The sequence below is a fragment of the Portunus trituberculatus genome, chromosome 23, assembly GCF_017591435.1.
Source record: "Portunus trituberculatus isolate SZX2019 chromosome 23, ASM1759143v1, whole genome shotgun sequence".
Classification (NCBI taxonomy): domain Eukaryota; kingdom Metazoa; phylum Arthropoda; class Malacostraca; order Decapoda; family Portunidae; genus Portunus; species Portunus trituberculatus.
Window position 1 is genome coordinate 11,765,820 of NC_059277.1, and position 17,500 is coordinate 11,783,319.

The following is a 17,500-nucleotide window of genomic DNA, read 5'->3' on the forward strand; positions in this document are numbered from 1 at the left end:
TACACTCACTCACTCGTCTCTGCCCTTACTGCCACTACACTCTCAAGGCTCTGGTTGCTGTTAGTGTTTCTGCCTCCAGTTGTTTTTTACATTCTTAACAGGAGAAACAGTGTTGGGAATCTTGGTTTTCATCTCTGTGGGCTTTGAAATTATATACTTGTGGTGAGGCAGTTTGTTGTTTTAAAGGTGATTTTTATGGTTCTAGTGAGGTATTGACAAGGTTTCTTCAGTAGCTACAGGGGAAACACTCGTGGAAACCTGGCTAATCATTCCTGTGGCTTTTGAAAATTGTCGTTGAGAGAGAGCAAAGCGTTTTAAGCACACAGTCTTATTTAAACAAGTTCCACGCGTTTTTTAGGGTGTTTTTACATAATTCATGAGAACCCGACTAGTCACTTCTGTAACCTTTGAAAATAGTCGTGGAGAGAGAACAAAGCGTTTCAAGGCAAATTAAAAAAAGTTACACGGGTTTTCAAAAGTGTTTCTACGGTTTAAATGACACGGTAACAAGATCTCTACACTTTTAACTAGAGAAACAGTGTAGACAACCCGGCAAATCATCTCCGTGGCCTTTGAAAATAGTGAGAGAGCAAAGTGTGTCAGAAAACAGTCCCATTTTGCCTTCCTTGTGTGTTTTACTGCCCGTCTCTCTCTCCTCTCTCTCGCCTTTCTTGCCGCTGCTAATCCCTGGACCCCCACTCTACCCCGCTCCATCCGCCAACATCCCCGCGCCACCCAGCCCAGCCCAGCCTAGCCCAGCCCGACTCCCTGGCATCCCGTACCACACACACACACACGCTGACTCAGATGTTCCGCGCCTCACTACGTTTCATTAGTTGTCTTATGAAGCTTTCTTGTGCTTTTTCTGTTCCTTTCACTTTTTATTCCTGTGTGAGTGTGTTTGTTGTTGTTATTGTTGTTATTGTTATTGTTGTTGTTGTTATGGGTGTGTTTCTTGTTCTTCTTGTTCTTGTTCTTGTTCTTCCTTTTTTTGTCATTTTCCTCTTCTTCCTTTTCTTCTTTATCTTTTATCATCTTTATCATCATCTTAGTTCTTTCATGTCATCAATTTCTTCTTCTTCTTCTTCTTCTTCTTCTTCTTCTTCTTCTTCTTCTTCTTCTTCTTCTTCTTCCTCTTCTCTTCTTTGGTTTCTCAGTCATGTATTCTTTCTCTCTGCTCATTATTGTCTTGTTTCCTTCCTCCTCCTTCTCCTCCTCCTCCTCCTCCTCCTCCTCCTCCTCCTCCTCCTCCTCCTTCCCTTCAGTATCATCTTTCCTTCATCTTCTTTTCTTTTCCTCCTTTCCTTCCTTCCTTCTCTCCTTCCCTCTTCCCTTGTTTCATCACCAATTCTCTCTCTCTCTCTCTCTCTCTCTCTCTCTCTCTCTCTCTCTCTCTCTCTCTCTCTTTCCATTCTTCTTTCTTCATTTATTTATTCATTTATTTCATCCCTTTATCTTTTATCTTTCTCTTCTCGTTACTATTTATTTTTTTCCTTTTTTCTTCATTTTTCCTTCCTTCCTTCCTTCCTTCCTTCCTTCCTTCCTTCCTTCATCAATGTCCTTATTGTTACCCAACCCTTTCATTATATATCTTTATTTCTCTCTCTCTCTCTCTCTCTCTCTCTCTCTCTCTCTCTCTCTCTCTCTCTCTCTCTCTTTATCATTCCATATCCGTTCATTCTTTCTCTCTCTCTTTTATTCTTCTTTTCAACTCTCTCTCTCTCTCTCTCTCTCTCTCTCTCTCTCTCTCTCTCTCTCTCTCTCTCTCTCTCTTTTATTTATTTTATTTCCGTATTAACGAAATGAAAAGTTCTGTCTTTACCGTTTTGCTCTCTCTCTCTCTCTCTCTCTCTCTCTCTCTCTCTCTCTCTCTCTCTCTCTCTCTCTCTCTTTATCCGTTTTCTCCTTCATGTTCGCTTATTTCTTTCTATTTGAACGGTGTGGTGAATAATAGATGAGAGAGAGAGAGAGAGAGAGAGAGAGAGAGAGAGAGAGAGAGAGAGAGAGAGAGAGTCGATAAAGTCACTGTATTTATCATTTTATGTGAGTGTATTTGCTATGTACATTCGTTTCTTGATCGTGTGTGTGTGTGTGTGTGTGTGTGTGTGTGTCTGTATGTGGCAGTAGTAGTACACACACACACACACACACACACACACACACACACACACACACACACACATGGCAAGATCACGCACACACACACGCCAATAATCAATGCCCGTAACTTACAAGAAAAAAGAAAAAAAACTACACACAGAAATACGCACACGCACGCAAAACGTACATAACCCCATCGATGTGTAATTAGACGTACATACACACACACACACACACACACACACACACACACACACACACACACACACACACACACACATGGTAAGCTTATTTTCCCATGCATATAACAACCAAATGCACACACACACACACACACACACACACACACACACACACACACACACACACACAGTTCTGTCGATAATCTATACTAAGGATGGCACTGACCGTCCTTAGAGAGAGAGAGAGAGAGAGAGAGAGAGAGAGAGAGAGAGAGAGAGAGAGAGAGAATTACCACATTTTTCATCAATAAAACCATTATATACAGGAACTTCACCCATACGAACCTCCCTATTCTCCCCCATACACTCCCCACACCCCCTATACACCATACCTCTCTCTCTCCCTCTCCTCTCTCTCTCTCTCTCTCTCTCTCTCTCTCTCTCTCTATTTTGTTTTATTTTTCTTTCATTTCCTCTTTTTTCTTGCCTAATTCTTTCCATATTTATTCTTTTCTCTCTCTCTCTCTCTCTCTCTCTCTCTCTCTCTCTCTCTCTCTCTCTCTCTCTCTGATAGATATATGGATTGGTGATAAGCTACTGGTCATATATCTAAACTTCTCTCTCTCTCTTCCTGCTCCTAAAGATTTCTTGTATATCGTCGCCACTGCCTCTTCTGCGTCTCTTGATACTGCTGTGTTGCATGGAGTGGTGGGTTAGCTTAGGTTAGGTTAGGTTGGGTGAGGGGAGGGGAGGTTGGGTTGGGTTTGTATGGTTTTGGTTTGGTTAGGTTGGGTTAGGTGAGGTGAGGTGAGGTTAGGTTAGGTTAGGTGAGGTGGGGTGAGGTGAGGTGAGGTTAGGTAAGGTTAGGTAAGGTTAGGTTAGGTAAGGTTAGGTAAGGTAAGGTTAGGTTAGGTTAGGTTAGGTTAGGTTAGGTTCGGTTAAGATAGGTTAGGTTAGGTTCGGTTAAGATAGGTTAGGTTAGGTTAGGTTACGATCAAGTTATAGTAAGATTACTTAATGTTAGGTAAAGTTAGATTAAAGCCAAGTTAGTTTGGGTTTATGGTTAATTAATTCAGGTCAGCTGAAGTTACGTTAGGTTAGGTTAAGTTAGGTTAGGTTAGGAAGGGTTAGTTCATATTAGGTTCTGTTAGGTTAGGTAAGGTTAGGTTAGGTTAGGTTAGGTTAGGTTCATGTTAGGTTAAGTTAGAGAAAGAATTAACGAGGGGAACTATTTTTGTTAGTCATGAGGGTAGCAACGTGAAGGCGCCGCTTAGTCTAGACAGCAGGAGCCTTTCTCTCTCTCTCTCTCTCTCTCTCTCTCTCTCTCTCTCTCTCTCTCTCTCTCTCTCTCTCTCTCTCTCTCTCTCTCTCATTTCTTTTTTGTTCGTTGTCTTTCCCTCCCGTTCACTCACTCCTTACTTATTCATGGTACTCTTTATGTATTGATTGCCTTATTACTTCCTACTACCCTCTCTCTCTCTCTCTCTCTCTCTCTCTCTCTCTCTCTCTCTCTCTCTCTCTCTCTCTCTCTCGGGGGTTTCGATTATAATGCTTTCTCACATTCATTTATGGTACAAATACTATTTCTACTATTCTACTACTACTGCTACCAGTACTCCTGCTATTACTACTACTACTACTACTACTACTACTACTACTATTACTACTAAAACTACTACCATTTTTTTCTATTCTTTTTACACCATCACGATCACTATTACTACTATTGTTACTACTACTACTACTACTATTATTGCTACTACTACTACTACTACTACTACTACTACTACTACTAGAACTACTACTACTACTACTACTACTACTACTACTGCTACTACTACTACTACTACTACTACCTACTACTACTACTACTACCACCACTCTATTACACTACCACTACCACTGCCACTAGCTCTTCCACCACCACCACTACTACTACTACTACCACCCACCACTACTACTACTTCTACTTCCACCACTACTACTACCACCACTACTACTACTACTACTACTACTACTACCACTACTGGATTGCTAAATAGACGAGAAAGGTGTCAGCGGCGCCAACTCTCTCTCTCTCTCTCTCTCTCTCTCTCTCTCTCTCTTCCGGGTTACCTCTGAGCTGTGTGGGGTGTCACGAGTTTTGTAACAATATTCTCAACACTTTCTCACCTCCAATGCCTTCAAACGGCTTTACTCGTTCTATAGTTGAAGTGACGCGGGTTTGTAAGGATGTTTCTATGACTCAAGTGACACATTAACACCATTTCTGCATTAAGAGGAGTGACACCCTTGAAAGACCCTGCTAATCATCCCGGTAGCCTTTGAAAATAGTTGTGATTTGGAGGGTGGAGTGGTAGATTAATAAGATTTATATATTATTAAAAGGAGAAACAGTCTGAAGAATAAGGTTAGTTGTCTCTGTGGTGTTTGGATATATGGTGCTCCGAAGGTAGTATAGTAGTAGTAGTAGTAGTAGTAGTAGTAGTAGTAGTAGTAGTAGTAGTAGTAATTTCATTTGGGTTGGGATGGGTTAGGTTGGGTTGGGTTGGGTTGGGTTGGTTAGGTTAGGTTAGGGTACGTTAAGTTAGGTTGGGTAAGGTAAGGTTAGGTTAAATTAGGTTGAGTAAGGTTAGGTTAAGTTAGGTTGGGTAAGATTAGGTTAGGTTGGGTTAGGTTGGGTTGGGTAAGGTAAGGTTAGGTTTGGTTAGGTTAGGTTAGGTTAGGTTGGGTAAGGTAAGGTTAGGTTAGGTTGGGTTAGGTTACGTTAAAAATTTCAACCAAAGCATTCAATCACTCTTATGTTACACGCTCCTCTTACTCCTTCTTGCTACTCCTTCTCCCTTACTTTCCACACATTACTTTTTACTCTTACTTCTCTCCTACAACCTGAAACTACTGATTGTGATAAAGCAAAGCAAGGAGGGAGAATGGAGTGAAATAAGCCCTTGAGGAGCACCACTTTGAACCAGCACCACCCAAACAGCACCGGCGGAGGGATGGGAGGTGGGGCGGAGTAAGCACTAAGCACCTTCCTTCCTTCCTTTAGCACCTTTGATTACCTTCCTGTGCTTGAGTTTACTGCACTGCGACTTTACCAAGGAATTATCACGCTGCCTTTCCTCTACTCGTAAATGTGTGAGTGGAAGTGAAGAGGAGGTGGTGAGGAGGGGAGGTGATGGAGGAGGAGGAGGAGGAGGAGGAGGAGGTAGAAGAGGAGGTAGAAAAAGAGGAGGATGAAGAGAGATTTTACTGTGTGTGTGTGTGTGTGTGTGTGTGTGTGTGTGTGTGTGTGTGTAAATTGCATCTCTCAACACCTGCTTACTTTTCCTTCAGCTTAAACAATCTACTTACTCTCTTACTTGTTTATCTAATGGGCCTACTTTACCATCATTCTCCAACCTACTCTCCCTGTCCCTCTCTCTCTATCCCTCTCCCTCTCCCTCTCCTCTCTCTCTCTCTCTCTCTCTCTCTCTCTCTCTCTCTCTCTCTCACGAATGCGGAAATAAAAACTCAACATTAAGAATTTATCTGTTGGTACATTCACACACAACCTTCGTACCTCATGTCCTGTACCTCCTCCTCTCCCCCTCCCTCCCTCCCTCTCTCCCCTCCCTCTCTCCCTCTCTCCCTTCCACCTCCTCCTCCTCCCTCTCCTTCCCTCCTCCTCCTCCCCTACCTCTCCCACCCTCTCTCTCCCTCCCTCCCTCCCATTCACCTTGCTAATTAACTCTTCCTCTGTGATAATTCTGCAGTAGTAGTAGTAGTAGTAGTAGTAGTAGTAGTAGTAGTAGTAGTAGTAGTAGTAGTAGTAGTAGTAGTAACCTCATTAACTTTGAAATCCCCATACAATTATGATTTATAGTTACACTCTCTCTCTCTCTCTCTCTCTCTCTCTCTCTCTCTCTCTCTCTCTCTGCGTGTAAATTACATAATTGGACATAAAACAGGGGTAATATTAACAGCATGCGCCCGCCTGACGTGTGCCTGTGTCGGAGAGAGAGAGAGAGAGAGAGAGAGAGAGAGAGAGAGAGAGAGAGGATGGAAGGTGCGAGACTGAACGATAAAAGGAACGGAATATGAAAGAAAAGGAAGGAAAAGAAAAATACTACTACTGTCACTACTACTACTACTACTACTACTACTACTATCATAACCACTACTACTACCACTATCATAACCACTACTACTACTACTACTACTATCATAACCACTACTACTACTACTACTACTATCATAACCACTACTACTACTACTACTACTACTGCAATCATACCTCTACTACTACTGCTACTACTACTATTACTATTACTCCCATTACTTCTACTACTACTACTACTACTACTACTACTACTACTACTACTACTACTACTACTACTACTACTACAATCACAACCACTATTACTACTACTACTACTACTACTACTACTACTACTACTACTACTACTAACCATTACTACTACTACTACTATAACCATTACTACTACTACTACTACTACCACTACTACTACTACTACCATTACTACTATTACTACTACTACTATTACTATCACCATCACTACTACTACTACTACTACTACTACTTCTTTACTACTATTACTACTACAAATACTACTTTTCACAATAAAAGATCAATGAATTCCACACACACACACACACACACACACACACACACACACACACACACACACACATACCTAATTCGCATATTTTATTTCATTCAATCGCTGCTGTCATTATCATTATCATTATCATATTATTATTATTATTATTATTATTATTATTATTATTATTGTTATTATTTCTGTTATTATTCAAGGCAAGAATCTTATCATTTCGTAAGAAGGTTGAATACATTAGTTTATGAGAGAGAGAGAGAGAGAGAGAGAGAGAGAGAGAGAGAGAGAGAGAGAGAATGTGGCAATGAAGTTTATCTTTTGAACTCTCTCTCTCTCTCTCTCTCTCTCTCTCTCTCTCTCTCTCTCTCTCTCTCTCTCTTAGTAACTTCAATTTATATTTAACCCCACGCACGAGCACATGTCTGGCAATCAAAATATGAGAGAGAGAGAGAGAGAGAGAGAGAGAGAGAGAGAGAGAGAGAGAGAGAGAGAGAATGATAACAAACAACACACCGTTAACCCAAACAAACAGAAGCAAAGTTTTTTTTTCTTTTTCTTTTTTTTTACTTTATTTCGTCTTGATTCACAACATTTCGTGAGTTCCGCTTTATAATACTCTCTCTCTCTCTCTCTCTCTCTCTCTCTCTCTCTCTCTCTCTCTCTCTCTCTCTCTCTCTTCGATTATATGGATTTTCTCGAGTTACACATGGAGGAGGAGGAGGAGGAGGAGGAGGAGGAGGAGGAGGAGGAGGGGAGGGGAAGATTTCTGCTTTTGAATAATTCGTGTGTGTGTGTGTGTGTGTGTGTGTGTGTGTGTGTGTGTGTGTGTGTGTGTGTGTGTCGTCATGAAGAGTAAGAAAGTGAGGCCGTTATTATCTCATCAGAACAATGAACACACACACACACACACACACACACACACACACACACACACACACACAGAAACATTCCTACCATCGCTTTCTTGGTCAGAGCGTGTGTGCGTGTGTGTGTGTGTGTGCGTGTGTGTCTATGTGTATACCTGTGTGTGTGTGTGTGTGTGTGTGTGTGTGTGTGTGTGTGTGTGTGTCTGTCTGTCTGTCTGTCTATCGGGAAAATAATAAAGAAAAATACAGTGAAGGAAATAGAGAAAATAATAATAACCGTGAGAAAAAATATTAGGTGTCATAAGTATTGATTGGTACTTGAGAGAGAGAGAGAGAGAGAGAGAGAGAGAGAGAGAGAGAGAGAGAGAGAGAGAGAGAGAGAGAGAGAGAGAGAGAGAGAGAGAGAGAGAGATAGGAAAAGGACAAATCTACAACAAATCAAGCAAGAAAAGGAAAAAGGAAAGTAAAAAATAAAAAGAAAAGGAAAAAAACGGAAATAAAGATAGAAAAAGACGAAAAAAAAAGAAAGAAAACAAGGAAACGAAGTAAGGAAATAAGAAGGAACTAGAAACTATAGATCCACGCTGACCTAAACTAATCTGGGGGTCGAACACACACACACACACACACACACACACACACAAGTATCCTTCCCCTTCCTTTCCTCTTTTCACCACACCTTCCCCAACTAAATTATGCATTAGGTGGGCGGGACAGGCCGAATTCAGCAAGTCATTGTATGTATGTATGTATGTATGTACGTGTGTGTGTGTGTGTGTGTATGTGTTTGCCTCTAAGCTCGGTATACACAAGTGTTTAGTTTTTTTTCTGTTGTGAATCTTTTTTTCATTCTTTCATTCATTCGTTCGTGTATTTTTTATGTTATTATTATTATTATTGTTATTTTTCTTCATATACAGCCATTTATGTGTACGTATAGGTGTATGTGACGTATTAATATGTGTGTTTCCCTGGTGTGTGTGTGTGTGTGTGTGTGTGTGTGTGTGTGTGTGTGTGTGTGTGTGTGTGTGTGTGTTAAATTGAGTGTATGAGTGTGTGTATGAGTGAAGCTTCAGTACCACGATATACAGAGAGCTATGTATATTTCTCGTGGTGGTTCTTTTATTGGTAGATTGATAGATAGATAGATAGAGGTAGATAGATAAATGGATAGATAGGTAGATAGATAGCAGAAAGATAAGCATAGAGAGATTGATAGAGAAAGAGAGAGACATAGATAGATTGAGAGACAGAGAGAGAAATATAGATCGATAGATAGATAGACAGGTAGATGGAAAAACAGATAATAGATAGACATAGAAAGATAGATAGATCAATAGACACACACACACACACACACACACACAGAGAGAGAGAGAGAGAGAGAGAGAGAGAGAGAGAGAGAGAGAGAGAGAGAGAGAGAGAGAGAGAGAGAGAGAGAGAGAGAGAGAGAGAGAGAGAGAGATGGATAGACATTTCATTGACCACACAAATAATACATAAAGCCAACTCAGTGATCTATACATTCCACCCTGGCTATGTATATCTATGTATATCTCGGACACTTGTATACATAGACCACCACAATTTCCAGACACTTAACTCATGTATACGCCTCGTCTTTCATACATTCTATACATCACTAACACATGGACAGTTTTAAAATACTGGTATACATATAAAAACAAATAAATAAGTAAAGAGTATATTCATTCATGTAGATTTTTAGCACTCTCCCCTCTCTCTCTCTCTCTCTCTCTCTCTCTCTCTCTCTCTCTCTCTCTCTCTCTCTCTTTTAATATGGAGTCCATCATCTAATGTGGTTTTCATCATTAATATACATTAGGAAATAACAGGCAGGACCACACGCGAGAGAGAGAGAGAGAGAGAGAGAGAGAGAGAGAGAGAGAGAGAGAGAGAGAGAGAGAGAGAGAGAGAGAGAGAGAGAAATTGATGAGGGAGCAAACCAAGGAGTGAGTAATTGAGTGAGTGAGTGAGTGAGTGAGTGAGAGTAGTATTGAGTGTATCGGGCTTAAGTGCTAAAAGGAACATAATCAGCACTAGACTTCTACCCTTCTTGGTCCTAATAGTAGTAATAGTAGTAGTAGTAGTAGTAGTAGTAGTAGTAGTAGTAGTAGTAGTAGTAGTAGTAGTAGTAGTAGTAGTAGTAGTTGTTGTTGTTGTTGTTGTTGTTGTAGCATATCTCATTAGTCTTCTTGGTTTAGTAGTAGTAGTAGTAGTAGTAGTAGTAGTAGTAGTAGTAGTAGTAGTAGTCACACCCAGGTCTTGGTCTTCACGTCTCTCTCTCTCTCTCTCTCTCTCTCTCTCTCTCTCTCTCTCTCTCTCTCTCTCTCTTAACACAAGCTCTTCATTTCTCGCCGCACTAAATCCTCCTTGCTTTACAGACAAGTGATTCAGTGCAGCTCATGACATCACTCCCTCTCACTCTGTAGTATTTACCTTCATGCAACCAATATTCTTCTCACTTGTAACCTATTCCTCCTCTGCTCTATTCCTTTCCCTCGTTAGTATTTTGCTGGTTTGTAGTCGTGGTATTTCCTTCACATCGTCTCTCTTCACTTACTAATGCAAACTGTGTGTGTGTGTGTGTGTGTGTGTGTGTGTGTGTGTGTGTGTGTGTGTGTGTGTGTGTGTGTGTGTGTGTGTGTGTGTGTGTGTGTGTGTGTGTGTGTGTATTACTTGCTGTTTTGATATTTTATTGGGGTTCCATTTTTATCCACCTAAATGATCTACAAATACAAACTACGTACGAATCGTGACGGTATATACAACAACAACAACAACAACAATAATAACAACAACAAAATTATAAAAACCCTGCAAATGCAATGTAAATAAAAAGACACGAAAAAATCTTGCAACATCCAAGAAACACAAGCCATCAAAAAACAAACCAATCTCTTTCCACACACACACACACACACACACACACACACACACAGCAGCTGAGTCTGACTAGTTCCACGTGGCTGGGCTGAAACCAAACACATTAACCAACAAGAGCAACAAATAAGGGTGCGAACATGATCAATCAGGGAGGGAAGGGAACAAGAGACCAAGAAGAGTACAAGAGGACAAGGGAACAGGGAACGAACAGTCAGCGTATTCAGGAGCTCATGTCATCTCGTCACTTCATTGCTGCATTGTTCCCTTCCTCACCTCAGTGCTTGTGGTGAGCTGATTGAAGTGATGTGACTGAGCTAGAATAGAGAGGGAGGAGAAGGTTAAGATACAGAAGAGGGGAAGTGTAGGAGAGATGCATGACGTGGAAAGGAAAAATATAGGTGGAAATGGCGATGAGAGAAGAGAAATGTAAAATAAGTATCAGCCGTATTGACAAACGCTTTGCTCTTTTACGACTGTTTCCAAAGGGTCTAGTTAAAGATACTCATGTTTTTGAGGGTATTTCTATGGTTTTGGTGATGGATTAGCAAGAAAAACTGTCTTCAAAACACGGCTAGTTGTCTACGAGGACTTGAAAAATTGTCGCTGTGAGAGAGGAAGGAGTTTCTGAATATGGAAAAGAAAAATAGAAAGAGAAAAAGGTGGAAATGGAGATGAGAGAAGAGAACAAGTGTAAGAAAGATACAGGATCAACCGTAATGAGAAACGCTTTGCTCTTTTACGACTATTTCCAAAGGCTCTAGTTAAAAAGATTCACGTTTTTAATGGGATTTCTAGAGTTGAAGGAAAAAAAAACTATTCATTTATCTACTTATTAACACTTTTCCTAATTCCCTTTTATTTGGATTCACCACATTTCTTACTCTACATATTTACTTCCTTTCACTGGAGGGCGCGTTGGGGGCGGGGGAGAGGTAGAGAGTGGCGACTGCACGAAATGTTAAACTGCGTGGGAGAAAAATAAGAAAAAAAAAGTGAGGCACGTTTTAAGACCTTGTTAATGACACCTCGACACTTGTTGCCGCCTTGAATAATTGTACAGAGAGAGAGAGAGAGAGAGAGAGAGAGAGAGAGAGAGAGAGAGAGAGAGAGAGAGAGAGAGAGAGAGTGTGTGTGTGTGTGTGTGTGTGTGTGTGTGTGTGTGTGTGTGTGTGTGTGTGTGTGTGTGTGTGTGTGTGTGTGTGTGTGTGTGTGTGTGTGTGTGTGTACTTCTGGGAGGAACAAAAGGGAGGATGAAGGAAAAAAAAGTACAGATGTGATATTAGTTTCCGTGTAGATGAAGTCCAGTATTAGAATCAGTAATAGGATCAATATTAGAATCGATTAGACTTTACCTTCACCTAACCAGCCAAACTTCAACAATAGAATCAGTGTTAGAATCAAGATTACAATATTTCACCTAACCTATCGTAACCTAACCTAACCTAACCTAACCTAACCTAACCTTACCTAACCTAACCTAACCTAACCTAACCTAACCTTACCTTAACCTAACCTTACCTTACCTTACCTTACCTTACCTAACCTAACCTAATATTACAATCAACACAAGAATCGGTGGAGAGAACACAGTGTTGACCGTGGTTTCTTTTGTCTGGCGCCAGGATGTCACGCGGGCTGCTGTTGCTGCTGCCGCTGCTGCCGAGGGGATCAATGCTGGCCGCCCACCGAGACCTGGGGCCCGTAACCACTGGACTGAGTAATGACTGCCACGACTTCCCCGCCTCACCGTCCCCTGCCAGCCCCGCCTCGCCCCGCCTCGCCCCGCCCCGATGGTCCTGGCGTGGTGTGTCTCCCGGTGGCTCCTGTAAGTGTTGGCAATGTGTTTTGTTGGTGTGTTGGTGGTGTGTTGTTGTGTGTGTGTGTTTTGATGTGTCTTGTTGTGGTCGGTTTTGTTCGTGGTGGTTTGTTGTTGTTGTTGTTGTTGTTGTTGTTGTTGTTGTTGTTGCTGTTGTTGTGGTGGTGGTTGTCATGGTGGTGCTGTTTATTACTACTACTACTACTACTACTACTACTACTACTACTACTACTACTATTACTACTACTACTACTGCTTCTTCTTCTTCTTCTTCTACTACTACTACTACTATTGCTATTGCTATTACTACTACTACTACTATTAATATTACCACTACCACTACCACTACCACTACTACTACTACTACTACTACTACCAGAGATTCAATACATATATGACTGTCCTTATTATTTTCACTATCATTGCAATTATCACAACTGTTCCTATCATCATCATCATCATCACCACCGTTATGAATTCACCACAGAGACGATACAGCATACAAACCAGACACCATCACCACCACACCACCACCACCACCACCACCACCAGTACAGAGATACAGCCAAGACAAACTCATAAACGCTTTGCTCTCTCACCGCTACTATTTTCAAAGGCCACAGAGGTGATGAGGCGGGTTCTCAAGAGTGTTCCTCCAGTTAATAACGTAGAAATCTTGTTAATCTGTCACTGCAACCCTAAAAACACCCTTAACCCATTCAGTAACATGACGCATTTCCATATTCATTCTGTTTGCTATTTGGTGATTTTATACAGCTTCAGAAACTCGTACGGGGATTGAAATAGTGAAGACTGTGGCCAATAATCTTCTGACCTCCATAGAGCCTTTTCTAATGTCAATAAAACCAACTAATTATACTCAAAACTCATGGTAATAACGCGTCCCAGTAATGAAGGGGCTAAAAGTCACACGTAGTTTCAAATTGAGTCCAGAATGTAGCGAAGGTGAAGCGATGAAGTGTTTTAGAATACACCACCAAGAGTCTCATCGCAGCCTAGCTTTCCCTCACCTGCTGTTTACCCGCCTTACTCCGCCGCCAGACATTTCCTTATTGCGTCTCACTCAGTCTCCATAAACATTCTGCCCTACCGCGCGTCTCACTCAGCACCAGTAATCTTTTGACCTCCATAGACCCTTCCTAATGCAAATAGAATCGTCTAATCACACCCAAAACTCAAGGTTAAAAATGCGTCTCAGTATTGAAGGGGTTAAGAGTCATTGGTGCTTTAGCGTTAGTGTTTAGCTGTTAAAAGTAAAAAGTATCGCCTTCTGTACCATAGTCAGAAACGCTTCCTACTTTCACCACGACCCTTTTCAAAGACCACAGAGACCACTAGCCGAGTTCTAAAGAATATTTGTCTTGTTGATAATGCAGAAAACTTGTTAACATGTCACTAAAATTATAGAAACACCCTTAAAAACCCGTGTCACTTCAACTAGTCCTGGAAAACTTGTTAATATGTCACTAGCATTACAGAAACACCCTTAAAAACCCGTGTCACATCAACTAGACCTTGGAAAACTTGTTAACATGTCACTAGCATTACAGAAACACCCTTAAAAACCCGTGTCACATCAACTAGAGCCCTTGGTAAATAGTGAAGGTGCAGTGAGGCCTGGAAGTGTTTCAGAATATAGGCTTCAACTCCCCCTCTACTCGTATAAACATTCAGCCTGGCCGCGCGTCACATCAGCACGCCCCGGCCACGTCAAAACTCACCCAAGCCAAAACAGACAGGTAAACGCAGCCACACTCTTTAATTAACCTTCCCGCTTCAGTCCACACCTGTTCTGAAAAAAAGTGCCCGTTTTCTTTCAACATTCCGAGCTCTCCCTGGAAATGCGTCTGCCTGCCCGCCGCTGTATTTCTCCTTCCTGTCTGTGATTTGAACTCTTGCGGAAGGGAGGTTTCAGTGTAGATTCCTCGTTAAACTCTTCCATGATTCAGTAACTCCCTAATGGTGAGGAATTCTGCTTTAATACATCACTAAGATTAACACAACACCCTTGAAAACACAAATACCTCTCACTACAACCAATTAAACTACCAAGAATGAATAGAACAACCTTAAAAACAACAATAACTTCCACCACAACTCCTTAAGCTACCAAAAATTAATAGAACTCCTTGAAAACACCAATACCTTCCACTACAACCAATCAAACTACTAAGAATGAATAGAACAACCTTAAAAACAGCAAGAACTTCCCCTACAACTAATTAAACTAACAACAATGAATAGAGCTTCCATGAAAACACCAAGAACTTCCACAACAATCAATTAAAATGAAGATAATCATAAAAACACCCTTGACAACACCAACAACTTCCACTACAGACTGCTAAGCTGCTACCAGAACCCTGAAAACACCTTTGAATCCCCACAAGAACTTAAATACTGCCTCAAACAACAACTGCCATTATAAGAAACACCTTTGCAAACACTAATACAGCCTGAAAAAACAAAAAAACACCTTTGAAAACACTGAACCATAGAAAACACCATTAAAAAACACCAATTGAAACCATGGAAAACTCTTAAAAACATTAAATCCCTTTCAAAACTCAACATGAAAGCACTAAATCATAAAAAACCCCTTTAAATATACAAATGGTCCACTGAAACCACAAAAACACCTTTAAAAACTCTAGATCCCATTAAAAAAACCAACACAAGGAATCGAAACCCTTCCAAAATAGAGACAAGCTTCGTGAACCATAAGAAACCCACTTCAGAACATAAACAACCCACTAAACCACAAAAGCACTCTAAAAATCACAAAAAACAGCCTTAAAAACACTAGATCCCTTTCAAGACCTAACACAAGGAATCGAAACCCTTCCAAGACAGAGGCAAGCGTTGTGAATCATAAGAAACCCGCTTCAAAACATATAAAACCAACTGAAACCACAAAAAACACTCTAAAAACATAAAAAGCACCCTTAAAAACACTAGATCCCTTTCAAAATCTAAGACAAGGAATCGAAACCTCTTCCAAGACAGAGGTAAGCGTCGTGAGTCCTCTTGGCGGCGGTCCTCGGGTTGCCGTGATCACCACATCACATCCAATCGTCTTAAGAGAGCTTCCGCTATTTAGGATCTGATAGTCCCTAGTCACGAACCCAAGGGGGAAGGAAATGAGAGAAGGGAAGGAGAGATACGAGGAAGGAAGGAGAGGGAGGGAGGGAGGGAGAGAGGGATGGAGGGAGGAAAGGAGGGATTGAGAGAGATAGAGGGAGAGATAGAGAGGGAGAGGGAGAGAGGAAAGGGCCAGGTAAGAACATAAGGGGAGAAAAAATGAAGGAGAAAAAGAAAAAGATAGAAATTGAAAGAAAAGATACCAGAGAGAGAGAGAGAGAGAGAGAGAGAGAGAGAGAGAAATGCGAAATGTAGAGAAAAGACAGGAGGAACAAAAGAGAGAAAAAGAGAGAAACCACAGGAAGAGGAAGAGGGAGAGAGGAAGAGGAAGAGGAAGAGGAAGAGGAAGAGGAAGAGGAAGAACATTGACTAGTAAATGTGTGCACAGCAATTCAAGAAAGAAAGATAAAAGAGAGAGAAAGAGGAAAAGGAAAAGAGAAAATATAAAAAGAAATACAAGAGGAAAGAGAAAAACTAGAGGAAGAGGAAGAGGAAGAAGAGGAAGAAGAGGAAGAATCTTAACGAGTCAATCTGTACACAGCAAGAGAGAGAAGAAAAAGAAGCAAAGAAAAACTAAAGGAAGAAGAAGAACAAGATCAAGAACACGAAGAACACGAACAAGAAGAAAAGGAAGAAGCTTAACAAGAGAAAAAGAAGAGAAAAAAACAAAAAAAAGAAAAAGTAAAGAAAATAAAAAGAAAAGAAGAAGAAACTAAAGGAAGAAGAGGAAGAATCTTAAAAAATAAATCTGTACACTGAGATAAATAAAAAAAAAAAAAAAAGTAAAACAAAACAGAAAAAGGAAGAGAAAACAGCCAAGAGGAAGAGGAAGAGGAAGAGGGAGAGGAGAGAGACCTTGAGTAGCCATCCTGAACACCACACAGCCATTGAACACCGACCAGTACAAATAAAAGCAAAACCTACTCGATCATAACAAGGCGGAATCAACATCAGCTTAGCCAATTAGTGACGAGAGTTGGACCACACTCATAAACAGTCCAGCGCTGTACTTCCACTGTTCCAGAAGGCTCCTGCTTAAGTGACACAGGTTTTCAAGGGTGCTCTTATGGTTCTAATGGCAAGTGAGCATAGGAGAAACACTCTAAGAAACCCAGCTTGTAATATTCATAAACTGTTCAGCGCTCCACTTCCGCTATCCCAAAAGGCTCCTGCTTAAGTGACACAAGTTTTCAAGCTCTTATAGTTCCAATGGCAAATGAACAAGTTTACTATAGAATTCACAGGAGAAACACCTTCAAACCCAGCTTGTAATATTCATAAACTGTTCAGCGCTCCACTTCCACTATCTCAAATATGCCCCTGATTAAGTGACAGGTTTTCAAGGGTGCTCTTATGGTTCTAATGGCAAATGAGCAAAGGAGAAACACCCTCAGAAATCCAGCTTGTCATATTCATAAACTGTTCAGCTCTGTTTTCTGCATTATCAATAGGACAAACACTCTTTTTAAAGGCTCTAGCTGAAGTAACACGGGTTTTTAAAGATGTTCATGTAATTCTAGTGATATGTTAACAAGTTTTCTGCATTATCAACACAACAAATACGCTTTTTAAAGGCTCTAGTTGAAGTGACATGGATTTTTAAGGATGTATATGTAATTCTAATGACATTATAACAAGTTTTCCGCATTATCAACAGGACAAACACTCTTTAGAACTCGGCTAATGGTCTCTGCGGTCTTTGAAAATGGTAGCGGTGAGAGAGGGAAGCAAGCCAATCACGAGGCGCCACTTCAAGGGAGGGAAAAAAGGCGATACAGTGTAAGGAAACGTAAACACAAGCTGACCAATCACTCATCAGGGACTAGCAACGCGCGTCTCTGCCACACG

The 17,500-nt window shown here is 41.0% G+C and overlaps 1 protein-coding gene across 3 annotated transcripts in view; it reads left to right on the top strand.

Annotated features, from left to right (window-relative positions):
* LOC123507779 overlaps window positions 1–17,500 on the top strand; it is an 85,468-nt gene that overhangs the window by 32,938 nt on the left and 35,030 nt on the right. For 2 of the 3 annotated variants that reach the window (XM_045260965.1, XM_045260967.1), the window contains exon 2: window positions 12,297–12,499. In XM_045260965.1, the coding sequence (XP_045116900.1) occupies window positions 12,298–12,499 (202 nt within the window). In that variant the 5' untranslated portion in view covers window position 12,297. Of the gene's footprint in view, window positions 1–11,835; window positions 12,500–17,500 lie in introns of those variants that run through there. The other variant, XM_045260966.1, reaches the window with a different exon arrangement.